Raw genomic sequence first — 22,213 nt, 5'->3', positions numbered from 1 at the left:
CTGTTCATGAATAACACTTTGCCACCATCCATGAACAAGGCGAGAAGCTCCACAGCACAAGTGGCAGGAGTCATCCCACTGCAGGACTCTGGACTGGCTACAAATCCACACAGATTGACCAGCTCTGCATCCATCATGGTAACATACATTTAGGTTATGACAGTTTAAAGTTTCAGTCATGACAGTTGGTCAGACTGGCCGGGTATCTCATCCAACAGCTCAACACTGCACTTGAAAGAGTCACTGGGATTGTGTGAGACAACACCTATATTCTCAATACCTCCATCTTCTTTCCTTCTAAATCCACATGACATACTCAGGCTTTTATGTTGAGAACAAAAACAGTACCTTTTAAGTATTTCAAGTGACTCAGATGATCAAGAGAATTTAGTGAGTGTGCAGACCTTTGCCCAACCATCTGAGTTAGAGTGCCAGCCAATGATGGCAGAAGGGAGAAGCCACTCAACAGGAGTCTCAAAATATCTGCTTATTTTCTTGCCTCCTGCCTTGTCAGAAGTTGCCAAAGCATCATACGACAGCAACATGCCATGCTTCAACACTACAGTCAATAAATACTCATCCCCAAAGCTTTCCTTTTTGCTTACAAATCCACAAACAAGAAAGCAGGAAGTAGCTTGTCCTAAATTCAGTGAAGGCAGACATGCCAGAAACAGATGTTTACACATAAATCAGTAAGAACCAGTTATAACAAAAGCAGAAAAACCTTCACTGTACTGCTACCAGAATGCCTGCAGCAGCTTTGGGACCATTTCCTGTACCTGCTCCCTTTTTCCTGTCACAAATTTTCCATTTATTCCCATAGGAGATTTATGTATTCCCAAGTCCATAATCATCATCTCTACAGTGTTGTCCTAATCCCAAAGCCGAGGTGAGCCAAACAAGTGACTGCCTGTTTAACTTCATCTGAAATCTGGGGCAATGAAAAGCATTTTCTGTTACTTAAGACCAACCTACTTGTGGTACACCTGCCTGCCAGTTTGTGTTTCACTTGACTATCATGAATTCCTGTGAGTACAGTCCTATAGGAAACTGACAGTGTACTCTATACTGTACTTAGGGGACATCCACAATGATTCCAAATAACTCATGAGCCCTAGAAGAAGTAAGAGCAATGGTGAAAAACTTGGGACAACTGGAGAATCTCTAGTTCTAATTTTCACTACATGTGAGCAACCTTCTCAAATTCATATTTTAGGAAGTTTAGATGTTAAAAAAAAAAAAAACATGTTTTGGGAAAAAAAAAGAAAGTTGTAGGTAGCTGGAAATATCCTGACACTGACATTAACTCATTGTTGGGAATTCTGGTTATGTTAGTAAGGAATAAATAGTAAAGAATCTAAGTACCTACATCATTCTGAAAACAAGTTTGGTTCCCAAATAATTTTATCATTTCGTACATAGTCCCTGATGTTGAGAAGTTACACTCCTGAACTACTCCTGTGGTCTTTAACATTAAATCTGTTTGGTTTTTAAGTAAAATAATAAATGTTTAAGTTATAGTAAACCAAATGAGTGCATGGTTATTTTAAAAAAGTACTTTAGGTGGGGATTTTTTGTACCATGACAGCTCTCAAAGATGCAAGTCTTGACAGGTTCTATTCAGTGTTTGCTGTACAGAAAATGCATAGGAGAAAAACGTATCTGCCCTTTGTTTTAACTTGTGTTAACTAGCTAAAGAAACGGATTTTTGTGTGCCTTCTAACTGTCCTCAATTTGCAAAGTGTTTTCTATTTTGTAGAGATGGGAAAAAAGTTTACTTACATTCATTTCCTCAGTTTTAGGAAGATTGTTAGAAACAGTTATTTCTTCCTGCAGAAAATGAACATTTTCTTCAGCTTCGGCTGCTTCTAAGTTATGTTCTTTAGGTAAATCCACACACTTCCCCTCACCGTGATTTTCTGAATGACTACTGGCCACATCCTCACTGTCAAGGACACTTATCACAGCTGGAAGAGATTTATATAATTTTAGCTTAACTTCTAGAGAAATGACACAGGTTTAAGCAACAGGAAGTAACAGAAGGACCAGGAGCCAACAATACAGTTCTCCATTCTGCCACATCTATTGGCCTTTCTCCAAAAACTAGAAGCCAGAACTATCTATCTGGTAAAGAAGACATCCCCACAGTAAAAAAAAAAAATCAATAAATATAAAAAATATTTTTTTTTTTAAAAAGAAGGGGAAAATTAGCTGGCAAACCCATAGAGAAAAGGAACAACAGGGGAAAGGGTGGCTGTAAAGGCACTCCAGTAGCTAGTGTTTGTTCACAATCTGAGTACAGAGGATGCAGCATCTTTTAAAATAGTAACTACACATTTTGCTTCAGGAGTTGAGCTACCTTAAGTCACATAATATCTCCAAGATACTGTACATACATTCACTGTCTGCCTCTGGGGATTCAGAAAGCTGTGGATTTGTTGCAACTGGTATGGCTTTTTCTTCCAATGAAGAGGAATTTTTGGACTCCTGGTGGTTTGTTTCACTTCAAGAATAGAAAGAAAGAAATTAATCATAAAGCTTCAAAACAAATCCTGAAGAGCTTTACAAATTATGCTCATTGTAAAATCTTCAGGTTTCAGAACAGGAGAAATTAAGAAAAAACAGAAGTTCCTTTATCAACATATCTACATTCAATTTGTGACTCATGTTATACAATGAGTCAAGTACTTCACATTCTTCCCAGCTACCTAACACTAGACAATAATGTAACAACAGAGCTGTATTAAAGAATAATATATGATTTGTCTTCTGTAGAAAGACTGCAACTGCTATATTGAAGGTTTGGAACAAACTGAAGAAAAGTTTGTACCAGTGTATGTTAACACTTGAAATGAAAGGTTATTTACTAACATTGTCTTTATCACTAAACAGTTGCAGCTTTTAAAGTATCTTGTAGAAAAACATCCTTCCATTTCCATAAACAAATAGATGCCAATCGAGAGCACAAAGAAAAAAGAAGTGCAGAAATTACTGCCAGAAAATATTCAAACCCCAAAAGAAACCCGCTAAAGTTACAGGAATCTCAGGGGCAATTTTTAGCTTCACAAATTTCAGACAAAAGCAGGGCTTAGGTTCACAGTATCTGCACTTAGTAACCCTCGAACTGCAACACGTTTTATGCAGACTGTGAAATCTTTATGATCATACTTTGGAGTTTGCGATGATTTGAGAAAAAAGGCTCAAACTGACAGCTAGTAAATCTGACTTATATTAATGCCAAATTAGTTATTTTCACAGACAGAAAAGAATAGAAAAGCCATTACATTTAAGAACACAGGGAGTAACCAATATCAGGTCAAAATGATAGTTTTCAAACACAGGAAATCCAAGAGTTGCATGCTGTGTGAACCCAAAGATGGATTTTATAATCTTACCCTTCATTTGAAGTCCCAACAGTAGCAGCCTCAGCAGCTGTAAACACCAGTTTATCATCCTCAGGAAGGGTAAAACATCCAACACTTGATTCTTCCACAAATCCTACAAATACAGACAGATGGATGACTTCCCTGGGGCACTTAACAGCATTTATGTTAAAATGCTCACACAATTTTAAAATGAGCCTTTATGTATTTTAGCTAGGATAGTGATCTACACAAAACAATGCTACCAAGACTTCAAATGCACAGAAAGTCTGACTTCTTCTTTCAAGTAAAACAAGTCTGATACACAAATTCAGTCAAGAAAACAAAATGATGATTGCTATTCTGTTTACAAACAAAACTTGATATGTCAGTGACCTCATACATAAAAACTTCAGAAAACACCCCTCCTTGTTAAAATTGGGTAGTAAGTTTTCTTATTTCTCTTATCTCATTCCAGCAATGCTGTTTTCCTTTATTGACTCCATTTCCCCTCTTCTACAAGAATGTTTCTAAGGTTTTTTCTTGTTTTGTTTTTTTTCTCTACTGATTGACTGGTGGTGCAGAAACCCAACTGCTTGCTAATCTCTTTTTATCTCAAAAGGTTCAATTTCAGAAACATCCTACTTTTCTTTTTTTGTTTCTACTGTCTACTTTGCCCAGATCCCACAATTACTTTTCCAGCCAGTATACAGGACTGGGAAAATTTTGCTAGCTCAGGCCAAACAAGAGCTATACTGACTGTGCTCTACTGCTTCCAGAGGACTGAAATTGTAGAGAACTGTTTGTACTATAGTCCAGCAACAACAAAATTTCTTTATTAAGTTATTCTTTAATGATTAGTACCGTAGCATTATTCTTAATGAAAAGCATCTTTGGTTTCTCATCCAAATAAAAGACAGCTAAACTAGGGCAGGTAAACATTTTCACCAGTCTTACTACAAACACTCAGACTTGGAGAACCTTTTTTTTTTTTTTTTTCCAAAGAAAAGGAGCTGAGAACTTCAGTAGCAACAATTACTCAATTACTCTCCAGGATCCTCCAGAATCATCTCAGACTTAGGACTGAATCAAGATGAAGATGCACTGACACTGGAGTACACAAACACACATCACCACTACAAACTATTACAAGACCTCACACACAGAACTGACACTTGCATACATGTCCCAGGAATAGCAACCTTCTTGCACCTCTTCTCCCTGTTCCTGCACTACTTTAATTCCCAGCTCTTCATCACTGCTCTCCACCTAGTAAGCGACATCTCCTCTAATCTGCCAGCAGACCTGCTCATATGAACACATCCTCAGAAGCTGGACTGGCTTGAATGAGTTAAATTGAGCTGAATTACCAAAGAACAACCGAAACAGGCTTGCAAAAGGCTGCATAAGCTGTTCAGCTAGCAAAAGGAAAAAAGTATAGCTGTAATAAGAGGCACAAAAACAAGCAGACAGACTTCCAGAAGAAAACTATTTAACTGGGCACAAATGAGGTGCTTAAAAATAAAGAAAAAAAGCCCAAATTATCTAGTTAAAGCATGCCATACAGTTAACTTGCTGTTAAAAAACCTGCAGCCTACAGAAGTAGCCCTAAAGCATAATCAGAAGCCTACATTTTCAACTTTTATCCCTCCCAAAACTCCTACAAATCACCACTGCCTCTCAGCTGCAGTTACACACAAGAAACACCAGCATACATTCATAATGTCCATGATACCTAAATAATGACAGGGGAGTTTTAAAAGCCTAAGAAGGAAGTGCCTAGGACACTTCCGAAAGCTCATTGTTAACTGCTGTGCTCATCAGTAATTTAACCTTTTGAATACATTTGAAAAATTCAGAATCTTATTAGAGTTTCATAGGATGAAACACACCAGCTTCTCTTCTTAGTTCTGATGAATATGGTTGTTGGATCTGGAAAGATTTATCTTCAATCATTTCACTGTCAGCTTCTTTCTCCAATTCTTGAAAAACACCAGCTTCTTCAGTGGAAGAATTAGCTGGTTTAGTAGCTATAAAGATGACATCATCCTCAAAATCATCAGCTGATTTTGCATCCTGATACTCCAAAGTAGTTTCATCTGATCTGGCAGATAAGTTACTATTTTCTTTGCTGACAACCCTTTTCTCCAAACCATCTCCAGGTATGCTTTCTGAAGACTCTTCCATTTCAGCACGATCATCCTCAGGATCGCTCAGAATGAACAGACTTGTTTTACCTCTACTTTCAGACCAAACATCCTCCACCACTCCCTGATAATGCTCAGATAAAGCTCCAGACAATGCTTTATCATCTTCTGTTACCTTTAAAAAAAAAAAAAAAAAGGTTAACAATCCATGACATGCACATGTTTTTTGTGAAAGCAAGAAAAAAACAACAAACACACACAAAAAATCAAAACCAAACATGATATTTCTATGTTTTACAAGTGTCAGCTTAAGTAACAAAACTGATTTTCATTCTAGCACCATCTTAGCTTTTAAAAGCTGACTGTAAAAATTAATTGCGCTTTTGACTAGTTATTGAGTTTCCACAGCCTTGGGGAGCTAAGGTGAAGTTGGTCATGTAAGTGCTTGTTTATACTGCCATCTCAAGCTGTTCACTGAGTTCACCAGTGTGTTTTCTAGAAGAGGAAGCTTTGCACGAGTAAAATCACAACTCAAGACTTCTCTCTGTTTATGCTTGCCTTTTCAGCATGCATGCACCACTAAAATATGAGTGTTCACTCTGCCTGTAGCATGGAACCAGTACATTAATCTGGCCACACTGCTTTATTACTAAGAACTCCACATATGAGAGAGAGGCTCTTTGTGACAATTGAGTAACTCTTTATAACAGCCAATAAAAGGTGCCATAAAACTAGATTATGACAATTTGTTAGTACACGTACAGAAAGCTCTTACATGCAAATACTAGCACATGCCCTCGTTCTGCACTGGATTTTGGAACATGAATTTGGCATCTGCATGATGAGCAGGATCAAGGAATCCAACTGTCAGAGCAAAAGGAGGAGTAGAATGGGGCAAATTTTGGATGGACCAGCTTCATTTGACAGCTCCACAAATGCTGCCCCTGGTGCAAGGCAAAAAGCAACACCAAGAACATCACAGCCAGAGCAGAGACAACAGTACAGCTCTTTTCATCAGGAGTCGGCTTCAACCACAACTGAAGTAAACCCAGTCTTGCAAACAGAGAGACTGACAGGAAATGCAGCTCATGCCTTTGGTTGCTTTAAAAGGTGCTTCATTCACAAGGTTTAACAAGCCAAACAACTGGCTCAATCTCTAGTCCCTACTTTCCTGCCACACCAGCATTTGAAAAGGTATCGTGGGAAGCTGAACCAGCCATTGAGAACCATCACAGCTCCTAACAACACTTGAGTAAAAACTGCCAGGGTCACCGGTATTTTTGGTGAATATGTTCCTGCAGGCACGTGATGCTACAGAAGGTTTGACATAACCTTTTTTACCAAATTCATGTCTGCCATTCTGATTTATAATTCCAGTTCTCAATATAAGGGGTTATGGCAAACTTCAAAAAAATCTAATTCAAATCACACTCTATAAAGGCTTTAACTGTAAAACCCACCAACGACAGCCCAGCTTACCCCAGCAGTCCCTCTTGCTTTTGAGTTCTCTTCCCTGAAAGATATTCTGGATTCCTTTGCTCGTAGAGGAGGAGTGACTGATCGTCCTGGAGATGCAGAGGGAGTTGCCAGGGGTGTGGTGCGAAGGCTGGATCTGAGAATAGACTGAGGAGTAAACCCAGGAAAAGCAGATGTAGAAGCAGATGTGGCTAAAACTTTAGCCCTCTATGAAAAGAAACAGAAAGGTTTAATTTATAACCATTTAAATCTTCAAGACAGACACCTTCACTCGTCAAAAGTATTATCTTCAATTACAAACTGAGTTTGTGCCAGCAGAGAGGACAAAGTTTAGCCTCTGTACTGTTCTTTTTCCAAAGCTATGAAAACCCACATAATAAAACCCCATGTTTTTTATGCTTTTTTCAAATTAATTTCCTGAGGAAAGAAGGATATGGCAACTTGTTGTCTGCAATGTTATCTCCCATCCCAGTAATTTTTGCAATTTCTGCACTGCTCTTCTCACAGACATACAACTTCAAATGTTACCCCGGATATAGCAACTGAAAACACTGCTGTGAGGAAAGGCAATCAGCAAAGCAACCGTAATAGCTTATTTTTTTCACTGATTAAACAGTCTGCGCACAAGACTAAATCAAGAGATGCTGCTGTAAAAATACACATCTTCCTCTAGAAGCATGCAAGTGGTCTCACCTCTGCTCAAAAAAGATTTGACAGCTTAAAAGGAGGACAATGAAACTAACTTAATGACATGGACCATATTTAATAAGCAGAAGGTTATAATTCAGAGAGAGAAACACTTTGTTCAGATATGCAAAAGCAAAAAGAACAGCACCAACAAGGTAGGTCAAGTGTTATTTTCTTGCATGAAGAGACTTTGTTCGATGGCAGTGAATGGAAATACAGTTGAATACAATTAGTAACTGAAATTCTTGCAAAAAGCCGTCACTGGCTGACATCACTTAACTGACATAACTTGGTTGTCATTCACTTGACCAGATTAAGAAATTGAAGCAAATACATTCTTGCTTCTAGATTTGCAAGGCAAATTATACAGAGCTATTCAGCACTTATATGAGATGGTCAAGATACAAATTTTATCTTTAAGTGTATTGAAAAGTCTAATTTTAACTTCCTTTGTTCCATGCAATAAAAGCAAGTGTATTTCATAAACCTATGGGACAACATGCATACTGCAACTAGCTTTGAACTAAACTGTTCAAAATGGTTCCCAATGTGCTGCTTCCAAAAGGTCTGTAGCTACAATAACCACATGATACTGAAAATATTCCACATTTCAATCCCACAGTGTTTGTGATATAACACTTCAGTACTTTCATTTTAAATGCAGTTTACAGGCTTTCGGTTTGCTTGGTTCTTCCCGTCTTTGTAAGTTACAAACCTTAACAACAAGAGGAGTCTCTAGCAGATTCAGTTGTGATGCTCCTGAAAAGTTCCTTTGTGAGATGGAACTGTGCAGATTTGATTTCAAGGGGCTGGATGCCATGAATGAAGCAGAAGCTCCACATGGCGACTGCCAGCAACCACCCTGTGCTGCAGAACATGAAGGAACAGGATGAACCACCAAATCCAGCAATCTGTTAAGAGACACAATTGGGAATATGAAAGTAAATGAAAAAAACCCTACTGCATTACAGAAATCTGAGATGATACAGAAAAAAAAATAATCAATTGAACAAGAAATGCAGGTGAATCCTCACTGTTGGGGTAACGTTATCAGGCCTATAAACTAGTTACAGGCATTTTCTCTTTTATTGCACCAGTGATGTCATTCTAACGTCGGAAGAAAATTTATCTACATTTCAATGCAAGGAATTCAAATTCTCCACTTAGTTGTGTCCCTGAATTGACCTTTTCTTAAATAGATACCAAACTAAATGTCGATAAAACACTATGACAACACAGAAAGTACACACACACACACACACAAACATACACACACACACCGAGCAACACCTTTTAGAAATATTCATTCTGTAAAACTACTCTACCTGGAACATTTTTGTGAAAGTTTTGTAGCTGGTGTCCCAATAAATGCATCGGGCAACTCTGCATCAGGGAGAGGGTGTGTCAGGACTGGTGGTTCTGTAACTCTAGGACTGGAATTAAAAGGAAAATTTCACTGACTTTCATTCCCCAGAAGTCCAAACATCCCAGAATTCTAGTTTATTTGACCATACCACCTGTAGGAAAATCAGAGAACTACTAGCTTCTTTTCCGCTGTTTATAATTCTGTTTCTCTTTAAATAGAGGTAGAAATAAGCCGAAACTGGGCAGAAAGCAGTAAAAGATTCATGTTTGATCACACAATCAAGTCTGTCAAACTCTGCAAACAAATAGCTTGATGGCAGTCACCATTTTAGTTTCAGCTATCTGACATACTGTAAACACATTGACCATAATGTAAATATATGTATTTGCATAAATAAGATTATCATAGTAGAAAAACTCTCACCACAAGTATTAGTTACAATGTTTTGACTCTTGAAGACTTTACACTGTATGTTCAAAAAAGCCAACCAAAGCTCCCTTCAGGTGCACTTTCCCTCCAAAACACTGACAACATTCCAATGGATTTTCCTCTCTCTGTCCAAACACATAGGTCCAGACTAAAGTTTGTTCAGAGGCTGCTTACCTATCATATTGTGAGAAACTGGGTTTCTGCTCATTTCCTACCCACACTTCTCCAATTTTGGACAACACATTACTGATGAAAGTTGCTCGTGTATGCACATTTCCTGCACTGGTTTGTTTAGTTACTGTTGATAATGGCTTTGGTCTGGAGACTGGAAAGCAAGAAGGAAAACGTATCAGCCTTGTGTAACCGAAGTGATGGTCAGTCATCCACCATATTTCCCCCCTTAAAACTTACCTTCTCTTAGGACTGATGAACGCAAACAGTAAGGCTTAGCTCTCTCTACTGCCAGCTTCCTTTGAACTCTAGGAAGGATCTTGCCATATTGGTCTAATATAGAATTTCTGGCAACGGCTCTCTCTCTTAGGTGAGGATCACAGTCATTCTGATGAATGAAAAGCGTAAAGCAAGAAGTTAACTAATTACAAGATGTTCATTGCACAAAACTATCTGTGTTATTTCTAAGTAGTGGCTACATTTCCCTTAGAGACAGAGTAAAATCCATGCCCTGCCCAGAGCAGCAACAAGTTCTACCCATCAACTCACACCAACTTCACCTGGTATTTTTAGCAAAGGGAAAGGCACATGGGAATAATAACAGAACCCTCAACTTTAAGTGAAAACAGTTCTGGCACTCTGCAAAACCTTATTGTGATACACATGTTATCACCTGTACTTTTCAAATGGCTTATACAATAGCAGGTGTGCCTTGTTTTTCCTGAAACACCAATGTCTGAAGTGACTGAATGTACAGGGCATCTGCAAATGACCTTGGACAATATGATGTGGATATTAACATGAGTAAGTGAAAGCCACCTACACACACCTGGCTGGGTAAGTTTTCAGATATAGGGACCAAAAAGTTCCAAGACCACCTTATAAGTTTGATTCACTGGAAACCTATGGTTCCAGAAAACAGCAAGTGCATCACAGAGTCATAACAGACGTTCACAGAACACCAAATCTGATCTGGCTATTCTGAGAAATAGAAGTTAGATATGGATTTCTGTCATAAAAGTGGTAACATGAAAGGTCAGGAATTTGAAGAAATTAAAAAAAGGGGGGGGGGGAGGGGAAGAAAACCAAACAAATTTTGAATTTTCGGCTTTCCGACTGCTCTCAGCTAAAAAAATAAATTTGCAAGCAAGATACAAGAGATGACATACAATATACTTTTCATTCCACAGAAAGGAGTGACACAAACAACTTCCAGTAATCTAAACCTTACATGACATACATAACTGAATAACTGAATTATAAGATTGACTAAGAGAGAAAATATATATTTATTCCTCAAAGCAGGATTTTTTGTGACTACTACCAAAACCCATTAGTAACACCTAACTGAAGCTTGCACACTTGACAGAACTTTAACGCTTACCGTAGGATTAACCTTCATTGACTGATGCAGCTGTAGTGCTGGGATATAGTTGGCACGCTGCAGATGGTGGACTAAAAGAAATTCACGACTCTGGACACCAGCGTTGGTCTGTAGAAACTTCTCCAAACACTCCTGCAAGAAATAACGCATTGCAAAAATCTAGTAGGATTCTGCCTCTTCTCTTTTCAAAGAGGTGATTATGACTTTTTTCCTTGTCCACACTTACTTGTTCAGTCTCTGTGAAAGGCAGCTTCAGCAAGTCTTCCATTAGGCCCATCTCCTGACAGATTTCATACATGTGTTTTAAAAGCTCTTCCATGTTCAACTTGGTGGTATGTTGCTGCAAGAGATCCCAAGCTTCCACCAGGCACCTGAAATTCATTTATTTGAGATGTAAAGGAATACAAATGGTATAACCAAAAAGATGCCCCAAAACTATTGTGTTCAAAGGAAGCGTAGGGGGTTGTGACTGGTGTTATTTGTTCTCCACCTTTTGCAAGACTTGAAGGCCAAACAGTGGGATGTATTTCTTTACCTATTGGACAACAGCACGGTGAGGAAAAGCCGCACTTCACTGCTGCTTGACACTGGTGGCTTCATCATCTGGATGTATCTGAGCGCTTGCCTGTGCTCTCCCTGGCACATGAGGGACTGAAGAACTCTCATATGTTGCCATGACACACTTTTGATTGTAGCTGGATGAAAGAGCAGGGCCAGTGCACTCTGTGGTAAGTGGAGATCAGCTTTGTTAAGAGTTACACATACACACATGCAGCAAAAAGTCAAAAGTTTCTTAAGTAAGGGTATGTTAAATGAACTTATATGACCAACTAATGAAATACTTGATACATGATGTAACTAAAAATCTTAAGTTAGTGCAGAAAAAAAAAATGGAGATAGCCATGCAGAACGAAGTGAGTGTTTTAAAAGGAGCAGTTCAAACTTTTCTAGGTTAATCAAATCTCCATATAAAAACATCACTTTTTATAAAAAGCAAAGTACCTAAAACACACTGCTCTGCTGAAAAAAACCTAAACAGCTGGCTCTGAAAATTCAAATGCAACAAAAAGAGTGAGAAGTTTTCTAAGGGTCAATGTGTGTTAAATGAACTTAAATGACCGACTAATGAAATACTTGATACAGGACATGTAAGTGCTCAACTGCTCTGCTGAAAATAACCTAAACAGATGGTTCTGAAAATTCAAATATCAAGCACTATCAACGGTGATGTCTTCTTTGGTTTAATTAATGTCCCATCAAAGTAGTTAAAACAAAATTTCACATCATAATTTATTGCTGAAAATATCGTAACACTAATACAAAATATTATTCTAATGCTTTTTCTAAGCACCAAATTTTTTAAAATCATTTGACAGATGACAGCTTCGTATTGCAATGCGTGTGTAACTAAACTGTAACATACTTACTTCATAGTCATTGTGATCTAGAAGCCAAAAACCTTGAATAAGCTTAACAAGACCCCAAGGGATAGCAAAGGCAGTTGGAAAGGAGTCAATTGAAGTTTCTGTCTTATTTGGAAAGGAATGCATGATATCCAGCAGCAAGTAAATCGTCTGGTATCAAGTATCTAATTAAGGCAAATAAATTTTTAAGACAAAAAATATATCACATTGCACTTAGAAAAGACACAATGAAATGAGAATATAAAAGTGGTAGGAGGCAGAGAATACAAATGTATTAGTCTTGCCATTTAAGCTGTTATAACCTGAAGACAGTCATGTCCTAAGCAGAAAATTGCATTCTGGATAAATCAGCAAAACTAGTCTTTGATTTCTCTAAGGCATTCAGAAAGGTAAACTTATATATTTAACTGCTTCCCCTATAAACTCAGGCTCCCTCTTTAGTCAGTGGAGCTACCAGCTGGACATTCAACACATTTGAACATCCAGTGCTTCATTATCAAATAAAACAGATCCTACAGCTGTTCAGGTTTTTTCCTCATTTCAGAGTGTATAAAACAATGTAAACTATGGAATCCTTACAATACAACTTAGCTGTCAACGATTAAAACTGGGTTTAGACCACTATGTGGATCACTCATTGGTAGTGTCATTTTCTCGTTCTGACATCCCTTTTTAGGGCCATACTCTCAGAGGATGGTTCCGGGGTAGCAGTTTTTAAATATCTTCCTCTCTCAGAAAAGGGATAATTTCTCTCTGGAGAAGGGATATTTCAGCAAATATCACGTCCTGGTAAAGCACCATTAGAAATCCCTTAGCTGTGAAGCAGCCCCTTGTAGCGGATCATTCTAGTAAGTAGCCATTTGCCATAGACAGGCCTGCTTTTAAGGGGTGCTTAAAAAAATTTAAGACTAAAGGGGCTTTTTAACTTTAACATTTCAGGAACCCTGTTTAATCATATCAGAAGAGTCTTTGCAAAAAAAAAATTTAAAAATCATAAAAATTACACAGTACAAAGACCTGAACCAATGCTCCAGTCTATTATTTCATTCTGAACTAAACGTTTTCACTTGCATTGTGTTTGAAGCATTAACTAAAAATGGTATTAGACACACAGGTGACAAACATGTAAGAATATTTATGTGGCTGTACTGAAGGTGTAATAAAAATAATTAGAAAGGATACAATTGCATGTTTGTAGCTTTCTTCAACGCCTTCTAGCAAATAGACATCCAGCAGTGCCTGAAATGAAAAAGTTTTTTAAAACCTCCTGTATTTCCTAAATTGTTGGCTTTTGCGTGGGGTTTGGAGGGGCTGGTTGTTGTTTATTGTTGTTTCCAGAGAGCAGAACACTCACATGTAAACTAGCAGGTGGATATTTCCCAGTTCCTCCTTCATCTCTCTGCCACAATCTCTCAACTTGGTCTCCTAACTGGGAAACCAGTCCATCGATCATCAAGCAGTCAGAATCCCATTTTCCTCTGCAACAAGAGGTACCAAGAATTTGGACAGAGTGAAATACTAATTCCAGCCTCTCAGGGTAACAGGTTTCCTAAAATCTCTCTCAGGAAGGGCAAAGTTGCAATGACCTTTTAGGTTCCAGGTTTTCTTTTTTGTTGGTTTACTTGTAATACCAAGGAAGTGTATACAAAGTGTTTTAAGTGTGAAAATAACCGCTCCCATCTCGTCTAGCAGAGGAAAGGTAACAGTATCAAAATAGCAGGACTATTCTTTATCACAAATCTAGTGCCTCAAATCGGAGTGTTCCAATACACAGCTGTGAGACAATGCAATGGAAATTTCAGACTTCTCAGCATCTCAGTTTTGTTACTGCAGTAAAGATCTTTTCAGAAAGCTGAGCACACAGATAATTTTACTATCATCTTCAGAAACATTTACGTTTCTATACACATGCCATTTCAATTAGGGATGGCTGAACTTTTAAAAATTACATTCTTCGAAAGCCCATCACCATCTTCTCCTGACTGTGATGCTACCCCTTAATTTCCTGATGAGAAAAAGCAGAAGCAGCACACTAGAGGACTAGATGTTGTAATGCTTCTAAGGAGCTTGACGCTGTATGTAAGTTGAGCAGCTATGCAGGATGAACTTTAAAGTCAACACCGAATACACTGCAGCTTCTACGTTAACTCATATTGCAGCATCTCGTTCGCAGTGCCATAGCCTAAGCTTCTTTAGGTCTTCCTCTACTTTTCAGTATCATTTGCAAAGAAAAATCTATTGTCATCTAATCCAAGACATATCAGCTGCATGTTAGTAAACCAGTCCAGAAAAGAGTTTACATGAGTAAGTGACTTTGATCCAATAGCCAGGACAGGGCAAGGTGTGCCACCTACATGGAATTCGGACTATGTTACGCAATTACAGAAATGTACTTGTGAGTAGCAGATTTAGGCCAATACAGTGGGGTACAAAAGGTGCTAAAAAGCCATCAGCTGTCTGCTTGAGAGCTCTGGACCTTATCGGGGTGTGTGCAACTGTCACGCCAACAAATGGTATAAGCAGAGGTACATATACACATTTTAACATATGAAAGTAACCTCTGTGTTCAACAGAGCATGCGCATCACTGAAGAGGATTGCCTGCAAAGGCATTAAACGCAGCCAATACAACTGTGGATATGAACATCATTCACTTCTTCTTCTGAATTTGCAGTGGCAGTGTTATAGAGTTTTCCTGTAAGTCTTACCTTGATAAACGCTCAAGTTTCTGTCGACGAGCAGTATAGTAGTTCTGAATCAGAGGATAATTGTAGAAAGGTCTAGACAAATGCATATTGTCATCTACAGGCAAGAAAGTAAAAGCATGTTATAGAAGTAATATCACAATTTTAAATGGATTTTTTTGCTTAAAAAGACAGTTGCTCATACTAGCTAAGCATCAAGAAACGCAGGCAAGCCTCCAACTTTGAAAGAAGCCAATCTGTTTCTGCCTTTGCCCCAAGAGATGTGAGACATGAGACTCAATTCCTTCTCAAGTGCCATTTCAAGTTTACAGTTGATGTAGCATTCAGAACATGTAGCGTAAGTGCAAGTTCACTATTAAGAAAAAAAAAAAAAAAAGTATTTTTTCCTCAACCAATAAGGAATTCAAAACATGCAGGTAATGCTTTTACTGTAAAAGCAAGCATCCAGGTACATGTTGTTCAATAGTAATTTGTTTAATATTGCAAGTATTTCAAGCTGCAGACACAAGCAACTCTTTGAAGGCAGAGGCTTATTGTTATTTCTAAAAAACATCCAGGAAAGAAACTGCTTCCAGGATTCTACACTACGTATTTGAAAAAACAGTTACCTCTCAATTTCACCAGCAGACCTTCAGCATCCACTGACACTGAAAAACATGACTTGTGCACAGCAAAACGTTTACAAAAGCACAGCTAAGCTTGTGTTCATACGAATCATGGACTGCATGTTACTCCTATTACCAATGTACGAGAGCTGACGCTTACCTAAACCCTCTGGAAGGAGACTGGATCGACAGAACCAGGCGACCACTTGTGCGTACAAGGAAATGAGGCTGGTGACCTTGTGCTTGTTTGTCAAGTCTGCAAAACCTGAAAAAAGGCATAAGATTATTTGTGATATACAATTCCTTTAGTTTTTACAAAACTCCCTTCATCAGACTAAATAGAAAGTCTTGAATGAACATGGTGGAAATATTTCTCTTGGCATTTTTTGCTCTCATTTTCTTAGTTAAAGAAAAAACCCACAGTCACCACCAAAACAAAAAACAACCCCTACAAAGAACCAGATTCACTAAAGGCTAAAATAAGAACCATAACAGAAAAGCCTGAGCTCTTAAATACACTTACGAATAAGACACGTAGCAGAAGTGTTTACTACAGCACAAGGAAATTCTTCCGTCCCCCTCCTCAATATGCCCAAAACAACTGATATTATCGAAAGCTATAGAAGTTCAGGTAACTTACTTGACAAGTTACTCATTTATGCTTCCTATTGTTTAGTAATTTGCAATACAATATTTGCATGCATTTGTAAATTGCTAAGAATTAAAAAGAACACTTTTCAGCTTTACCACATTCAATTGATGTAATTTCAGCCCAGCTGGTTACACAGCTTCTTGCTGAATGTAGCCTCCCTGACCCATCTGCAGGAACTCCACAACAACCTGTTTCCCTGAACTCAATGCATATTAAGGGGTGGTCTCAGCCTCTCAGCCTTGAGCGCCTTCTCTCTCCCAGCTGAATGTGACTGTCTTCCAGTCATCAAAACCAACAAAAGCTCATGTTTTCACAGTTACAACACAAGCATAATTCCAAATCTTCAGCAAAAATATCAAAGATATAGTGATACTATTACAAACCTTTTTCAGTAAGCTCTTGTACTTCTGTTAGAAAACAGTTTAAGACTGTTCTAAGGTTGTGCAAAAGCAACTGGCAGAGCTGAAGAGCCTCGAGCGCCTGTGGGTCAATGAACTTGCAAGAGCCATCAAACAGTGGAACACCTGTACAAGAATAAATATTAAATCATTAGCCTACAGAGCAATTTCAGATTTTCAAAGTACACTTAAAGAATCATGTGTAATATAATATACTTCCCAGGTCTTGCACGTGGGAAAACATAATCCAGGAATGCAGCACAGTCTGGGATCTCCCTAGCTGGGGAGCAGCTCTGTGGAAAGGAATGTGGGGGTCCTGCTGGACAACAAGCTCAATATGAGTGAACAGTGTGCTGCTGTGGTAAAGCAAGCCAACAGTATGCTGGGCTGCATTAGCAAGGACATCACCAGCAGAGACAAAGAAGTCATTATCCCACTCTACTCAGTGCTCGTCAGGCTGCACCTGAATAACTGAGTTCAGTTTTGGTGCCTACTAAACAAAAATATGTGGACAGGCTGGAGAAGGTCCAGAGAAGGTCCACAAAGATGATCAGAGGACTGAGAAGCCACCATGTGAGGAAAGGCTGAGAGAACTGGGGGTGTTCAGCCCAGAAAGAAGGCGGCGGCTTGGGAGACCCCATCATCATGTTCCAGTATTTAAAGGGTGGCTACAAAGCAGATGGAAACTCCCTTTGTACAAGGAGTCACATGGAAAAGATAAGCAGTAATGGGTTCAAATTACTGTTAAGGAGATTCTAATTGGACACAAGACGGAAGCTATTCTTGATGAGAATAACCAGCCATTCGAATAACCTCCCCAGGGAAGTGGCAGATTCCCAAACAATGGACACTTAAGATTCAGCTGGACAGGTTGCTAGGCCATCTTATCTAGACTGTGCTTTTGCCAAGAAAGGTTGGATCAGATAATCCTTGTGGAACCTTCCAGCCTGGTGTCCTATGATTCTACAGTTCTCTGGTATACAGGCAGGTTACTGAAGAAGATCAGTTAGAAAGAATAATTTTATGTGTGCAGAATGACTACACTAGTACTCACATATTTGATCCAATTCAGCTTTTGCATACATCACTTTGTTCCATGTCCACTCAAGAAGAAACTGTAAGTTAGCAGCAGAACTTGGCTGCTCTTTAAAGAAAGAAAACAACGAAGAAATGAATTGACCATTTCAAACAAAAAAAAATCTATCACGTAAAAAAAAAAAAGTAGGAAGCATTACCTTCTGATGTCCAATGTTTAATGCATCCAGTCAGAAGTTCTAAAGAACCTGTCTGGACAGCAGCTGACAATATCGCTTCTAACTGCTCCTCCTAAACAGAACAGACAAAATAAAATGAGAATCTTACATACTTGCAACATCAGAACCATCAGCGGTGTTTGTTTCTGACTGCATACTCATTCAGACATCTCAAAGTCAAATAGTACACATGCAACTAATTCCACATTCTTCTTCATTTAGCCACAGGCTGGACTGCTCACTGGTCTGAGCAACACGCAGAACTTTTCCTCTGATATTTCAGCTCACGGAAAGCTACTTCAAATCTTTATTCGCATGTCTCTGCATCATTGTCTCAACTTACTGAGTTCCCACTAATAATTTCAGTAACATCCTCTGGTAATACCCAAGAGGCATTATGTGGATATAAGTTTGTCACCAGAAATGGACAAAGGGGACAGATCAAATACAAATCTGCCATGCTTGCATGGAAACAGGGGCACTAAGGTCGAGGAGCTTTCTAGACTATGAAGACATGAAGCAGGTCTGACATACAAAACATTAAGTTCTAATTTTCTAAAATGACAGAAAAGAAGTTAAACATGTAAATTCTAATAGGTTTAAACTCTAGGCTGTTCAAGTACTGTATTATAATGTGGTGGCAATCCTGTAGAGGGATAATACCCAGGTATGCACAGACATGCGATATTAAGTAGTAGCTTATTTCAGATGGTGTTCCAATATTTCTTTCAGGTGAAATGATCCTTCGTAAAATTTTACTTTGGTTGGTTGGCGGTTTTTTTCAACATGTTCAAAAGTGTCTTTCCCTTTGAGGTAAAATCTTTATATTTAAAGAGATTTCTACACATCAGAATACACATGATATTTCCATTGTTTTTCTGAAAACTGGTTTCAAACAAAGAAACACACAAAATACTATTTACAATGGCAAAGAAAACTCTAAACCAAGCTTCTTGACCATAACTCTGAAATGTGTCTTACTAACATTCAAAATAAATGCCTGCTCAACTGCAGAACAAGTCTCTGAATGATATAGTCACAATTCAGCAAAGTTCATTACAAATTTATTGATTTCCCAAGTTACTTCCAAACTGGATTTCATATCAAAACACCTGATTTGAATGTAAGAGGCTACATCAGGCTTGCAAAATTAATAGTCTGTGGGTTCAATCAACTTGCCAAGAGATTTCTTTTAGCTACCACACTGGGTAGAAGTGTCATCTGCCCTAACGCACTTCCACAAATCTGGTGAAGAATCCAGTAGACAGGAAGATGAGGGCACTGGGGAGACTGCTCTCCCTTTCCTACTCATTGCTCCACTGCACAATGACTCGCTGATCATCTGCACGATTCCTTGTGCGCATCTGTGGCACAGAATCAGCAGATGGGTCTCTCAAGACAGATCTAAGAGGCCTGGTCCCTGTCAAGCTCAGTTGTTTGGATCTAAGAACACTCACTTTTGCTAAATCAAGTCAGTGATCTCTATTTCCATGCAACTTCCAAATAATATGAAAATCAGATGATCTTGTCTTGTAGCCTCTAACGCCCTGCCAGACAAGCTGGATGCGTTTGACCTGGATTCCCTGATGTGCACTCACCTGACTCAAGCTGGATGGCTGGACATCAACTAGTCTTGGAGACAGCAGGCCAGCTACAAGACACCTATTGTAGCTCTCGTGAATGGCTTCACTTATTGAAGGACCAGATCTCTTTAAAAAATTCAAGGTCTGAAACATCAATCAAAACCCACAGATTTAGACAGCATTCTTATCCAATCACTAAGGTTCTGGATAACCACAAAGAGAAATAGTAATAGAAATGTTCACTTAAACTGCCAGAAAGCTTGCATCAGAAGGATGCTGTAGGTTAGAAATCTGAGTAAGCAGGACTATGGAGAGTCTTAAAGATGGCAACCAAGCCAACAGTTACAGTTTAAAAAAAAGAAACTCCTGTAAAACAAAAGGTCATCCCTTGCAATGCTTAATTAAAGATTGTTTCTGTCAATACACAGGCTGTTCTTTTTCCTTCAGCACTGATACAAAAGACATTCTATACAAACTAAAACTAACACACAGCTTTAAACCACACTTTGGAAGACCCTTGCTATGCCTGTTTGTGGAGAAGCTCATTTATGTTGGAAATATTTAGTGAGCTGAAACTTAATTCAAATTTGTCACAATCTGTGCAGTGCCTAGGAAGTTATAATTCCATCAAGTTTGCAAGAAAAAAAAAATAATTTCTTCTCAAACACTCAAATAATTTTTCATTTTCTCCATTCTGTCCTGCCTTTTCAAGTGAATCAGAGATCAAAACCCTAACTCAAGATCATGCAGGCAGTTTGACTGATGGGTAATAAAGAAGGAACAGCTTTCCCTAACTTCCACAACGTTTTTGTTCTTGCTCCTAGCGCAATGCTGTATTCCTTTCTAGACCTTCAATCCCTGGTTGTGCTTCAACAGCAGACAAGGGTACTTCTGCAGTCCCAAGTGTGGACCTCAAACATCACCAGCTGCACAAAACTGGCAGGATACGATTGCAATTATGTGAGTGGCTGGGCAGGACGAGCATGAACTACTGCACTGAGAGCAGTGCAACAGAAAACTTAGAACAGGTACATCTCTTGACATTCTCAAGAAAGATGCAGCAAAAGATCACCTCCTTCTGGACGCCAGTGCAAGTCATGTGAACAACTCCGGAGTTCAGCAAGCAGGTACCATCTGCAGAAACAATGAAGATTTGACAACATTCTGTACTCTCACAGTTCTGTTCTGACCAGCTCACATGTTTTAAACAGCAGTATCTGAAAATATAGAACTAAGTAGCTATTTCCTTCATCAGAGCACTTACAAACTTCTAAAAAAATCATTACTGTGTGTAGAAATTCTCTCTCTACTCCTGCTGGGGTGCTGTGCTTAGAGCTTCAGTTCAAAGTCCTTTCATTTGATAAATATCATCCCTGCACAGGCTACAATACAAAAGCACGAAACCCAAAACACAGCAGACTCTCAGCTATGTTTCACTATATTAAATACCTCATTTGTACAATGTAATCTGAGTTGGGTTTTTAGGGGGTTGGGATTTTTTGGCTTGATTTTTGAGTGACAAGTAAGGAACAGGAAAACAAATAAGTGGCATTTGACATCAGCTTAGCTCATCACTACTAAAAGCAGTGAAATACTCACCAAAATTATAGGTGCTTGGATTAAAAAACTGCTCAAGTGGTGGATAAGAAGCATGAACTCCCTGACTCAGACTCCGCTCATGTACCAGAATATCCAAAATGAGGTTTGGAGAAGTCATGCTTACTACAGCATCCAGTGACCACAATGCAAAATAGGGGCAATCAACAAGGAATTCTTCTGGCCTTAAAGAAAAAAAGACCATGGGCTAAATGCTGACTGTCAAATGCATTATTTGCACAGATATTGAAAACAACCTTATCAAAAATCTACCTTAGTGAATCTGGCATTTGAGCATGATACCAGCGATTGATGTCAAACACACCCAAATAAGCAGATGGTTTTCCCTGACCATAGGTATTCACTTGCCAACTGAAGATGGATACACTGGTGTCAGGAGAGATTGCTGTAGAAGACAAGACATTGTTTCTTATTTGTAGCAAAAATATCATATACCTGGTATTGTTAAAACATCACTTTCTGTTTTGGCTGAGTTCTGGTATATCCCTCAGGAAACATAACCCTTACTAAGAACAGTTTAAAAAATTCACATAACCATCTCTGTGATGAGAACTTGTAGGTGTAGGAACTTATAAGAGGAAAACAGACAGGCAGATTGCAGAATCATAGAATCATTTAGGCTGGAAAGGACCCTTCAGATCATTGAGCCCAACTGTAAACCTGATGCTGCCAAGTCCACCACTAAACCATGTCCCTAAGCGCCATATCTACACGTCTTTTAAACACCTCCAGGGACGGTGACTCCACCACTACCCTGGGCAGCTTGTTCCAATGCCTGACAGCCAGCTTCATTGCTCTTCTTTGGACACGCTTGAGCACCTCAATGTCCTTCTTGTAAGTGGGGGGCCCAAAACTGAACACAGTATTTGAAGTGCGGCTTCACCATGGCCAAGTACAGGGGGACGGTCCCTTCCCTAGTCCTGCTAGCCACACTGTTCCTGACACAAGCCAAGAT

At 38.8% G+C, this 22,213-nt stretch overlaps 1 protein-coding gene across 1 annotated transcript in view; it reads right to left on the bottom strand.

Moving 5' to 3' along the window:
* LOC309437279 (protein ELYS-like) overlaps positions 1-22,213 on the bottom strand; it is a gene marked incomplete at its 5' end in the record, with an annotated part of 37,894 nt that overhangs the window by 6,198 nt on the left and 9,483 nt on the right. Inside the window, 24 exons of the mRNA XM_082047488.1 lie at positions 1,783-1,967; positions 2,397-2,503; positions 3,396-3,498; positions 5,255-5,684; positions 6,989-7,192; positions 8,388-8,583; positions 8,998-9,105; positions 9,642-9,792; positions 9,879-10,026; positions 11,023-11,154; positions 11,249-11,393; positions 11,558-11,745; positions 12,450-12,596; positions 13,629-13,685; positions 13,801-13,924; positions 15,154-15,247; positions 15,916-16,020; positions 16,791-16,931; positions 17,860-17,949; positions 18,041-18,131; positions 19,657-19,785; positions 20,714-20,775; positions 21,241-21,422; positions 21,511-21,643. Coding sequence (XP_081903614.1) covers positions 1,783-1,967; positions 2,397-2,503; positions 3,396-3,498; positions 5,255-5,684; positions 6,989-7,192; positions 8,388-8,583; positions 8,998-9,105; positions 9,642-9,792; positions 9,879-10,026; positions 11,023-11,154; positions 11,249-11,393; positions 11,558-11,745; positions 12,450-12,596; positions 13,629-13,685; positions 13,801-13,924; positions 15,154-15,247; positions 15,916-16,020; positions 16,791-16,931; positions 17,860-17,949; positions 18,041-18,131; positions 19,657-19,785; positions 20,714-20,775; positions 21,241-21,422; positions 21,511-21,643 — 3,452 coding nt within the window. The remainder of the gene's footprint in view (positions 1-1,782; positions 1,968-2,396; positions 2,504-3,395; positions 3,499-5,254; positions 5,685-6,988; positions 7,193-8,387; positions 8,584-8,997; positions 9,106-9,641; positions 9,793-9,878; positions 10,027-11,022; positions 11,155-11,248; positions 11,394-11,557; positions 11,746-12,449; positions 12,597-13,628; positions 13,686-13,800; positions 13,925-15,153; positions 15,248-15,915; positions 16,021-16,790; positions 16,932-17,859; positions 17,950-18,040; positions 18,132-19,656; positions 19,786-20,713; positions 20,776-21,240; positions 21,423-21,510; positions 21,644-22,213) is intronic.

Source organism: Streptopelia decaocto, assembly GCF_964273445.1.
Source record: "Streptopelia decaocto genome assembly, chromosome: 3".
In the NCBI taxonomy this organism is placed as follows: domain Eukaryota; kingdom Metazoa; phylum Chordata; class Aves; order Columbiformes; family Columbidae; genus Streptopelia; species Streptopelia decaocto.
The sequence above is the reverse complement of the archived record's forward strand: the minus strand, read 5'-3'. Positions and strand labels throughout refer to the sequence as shown.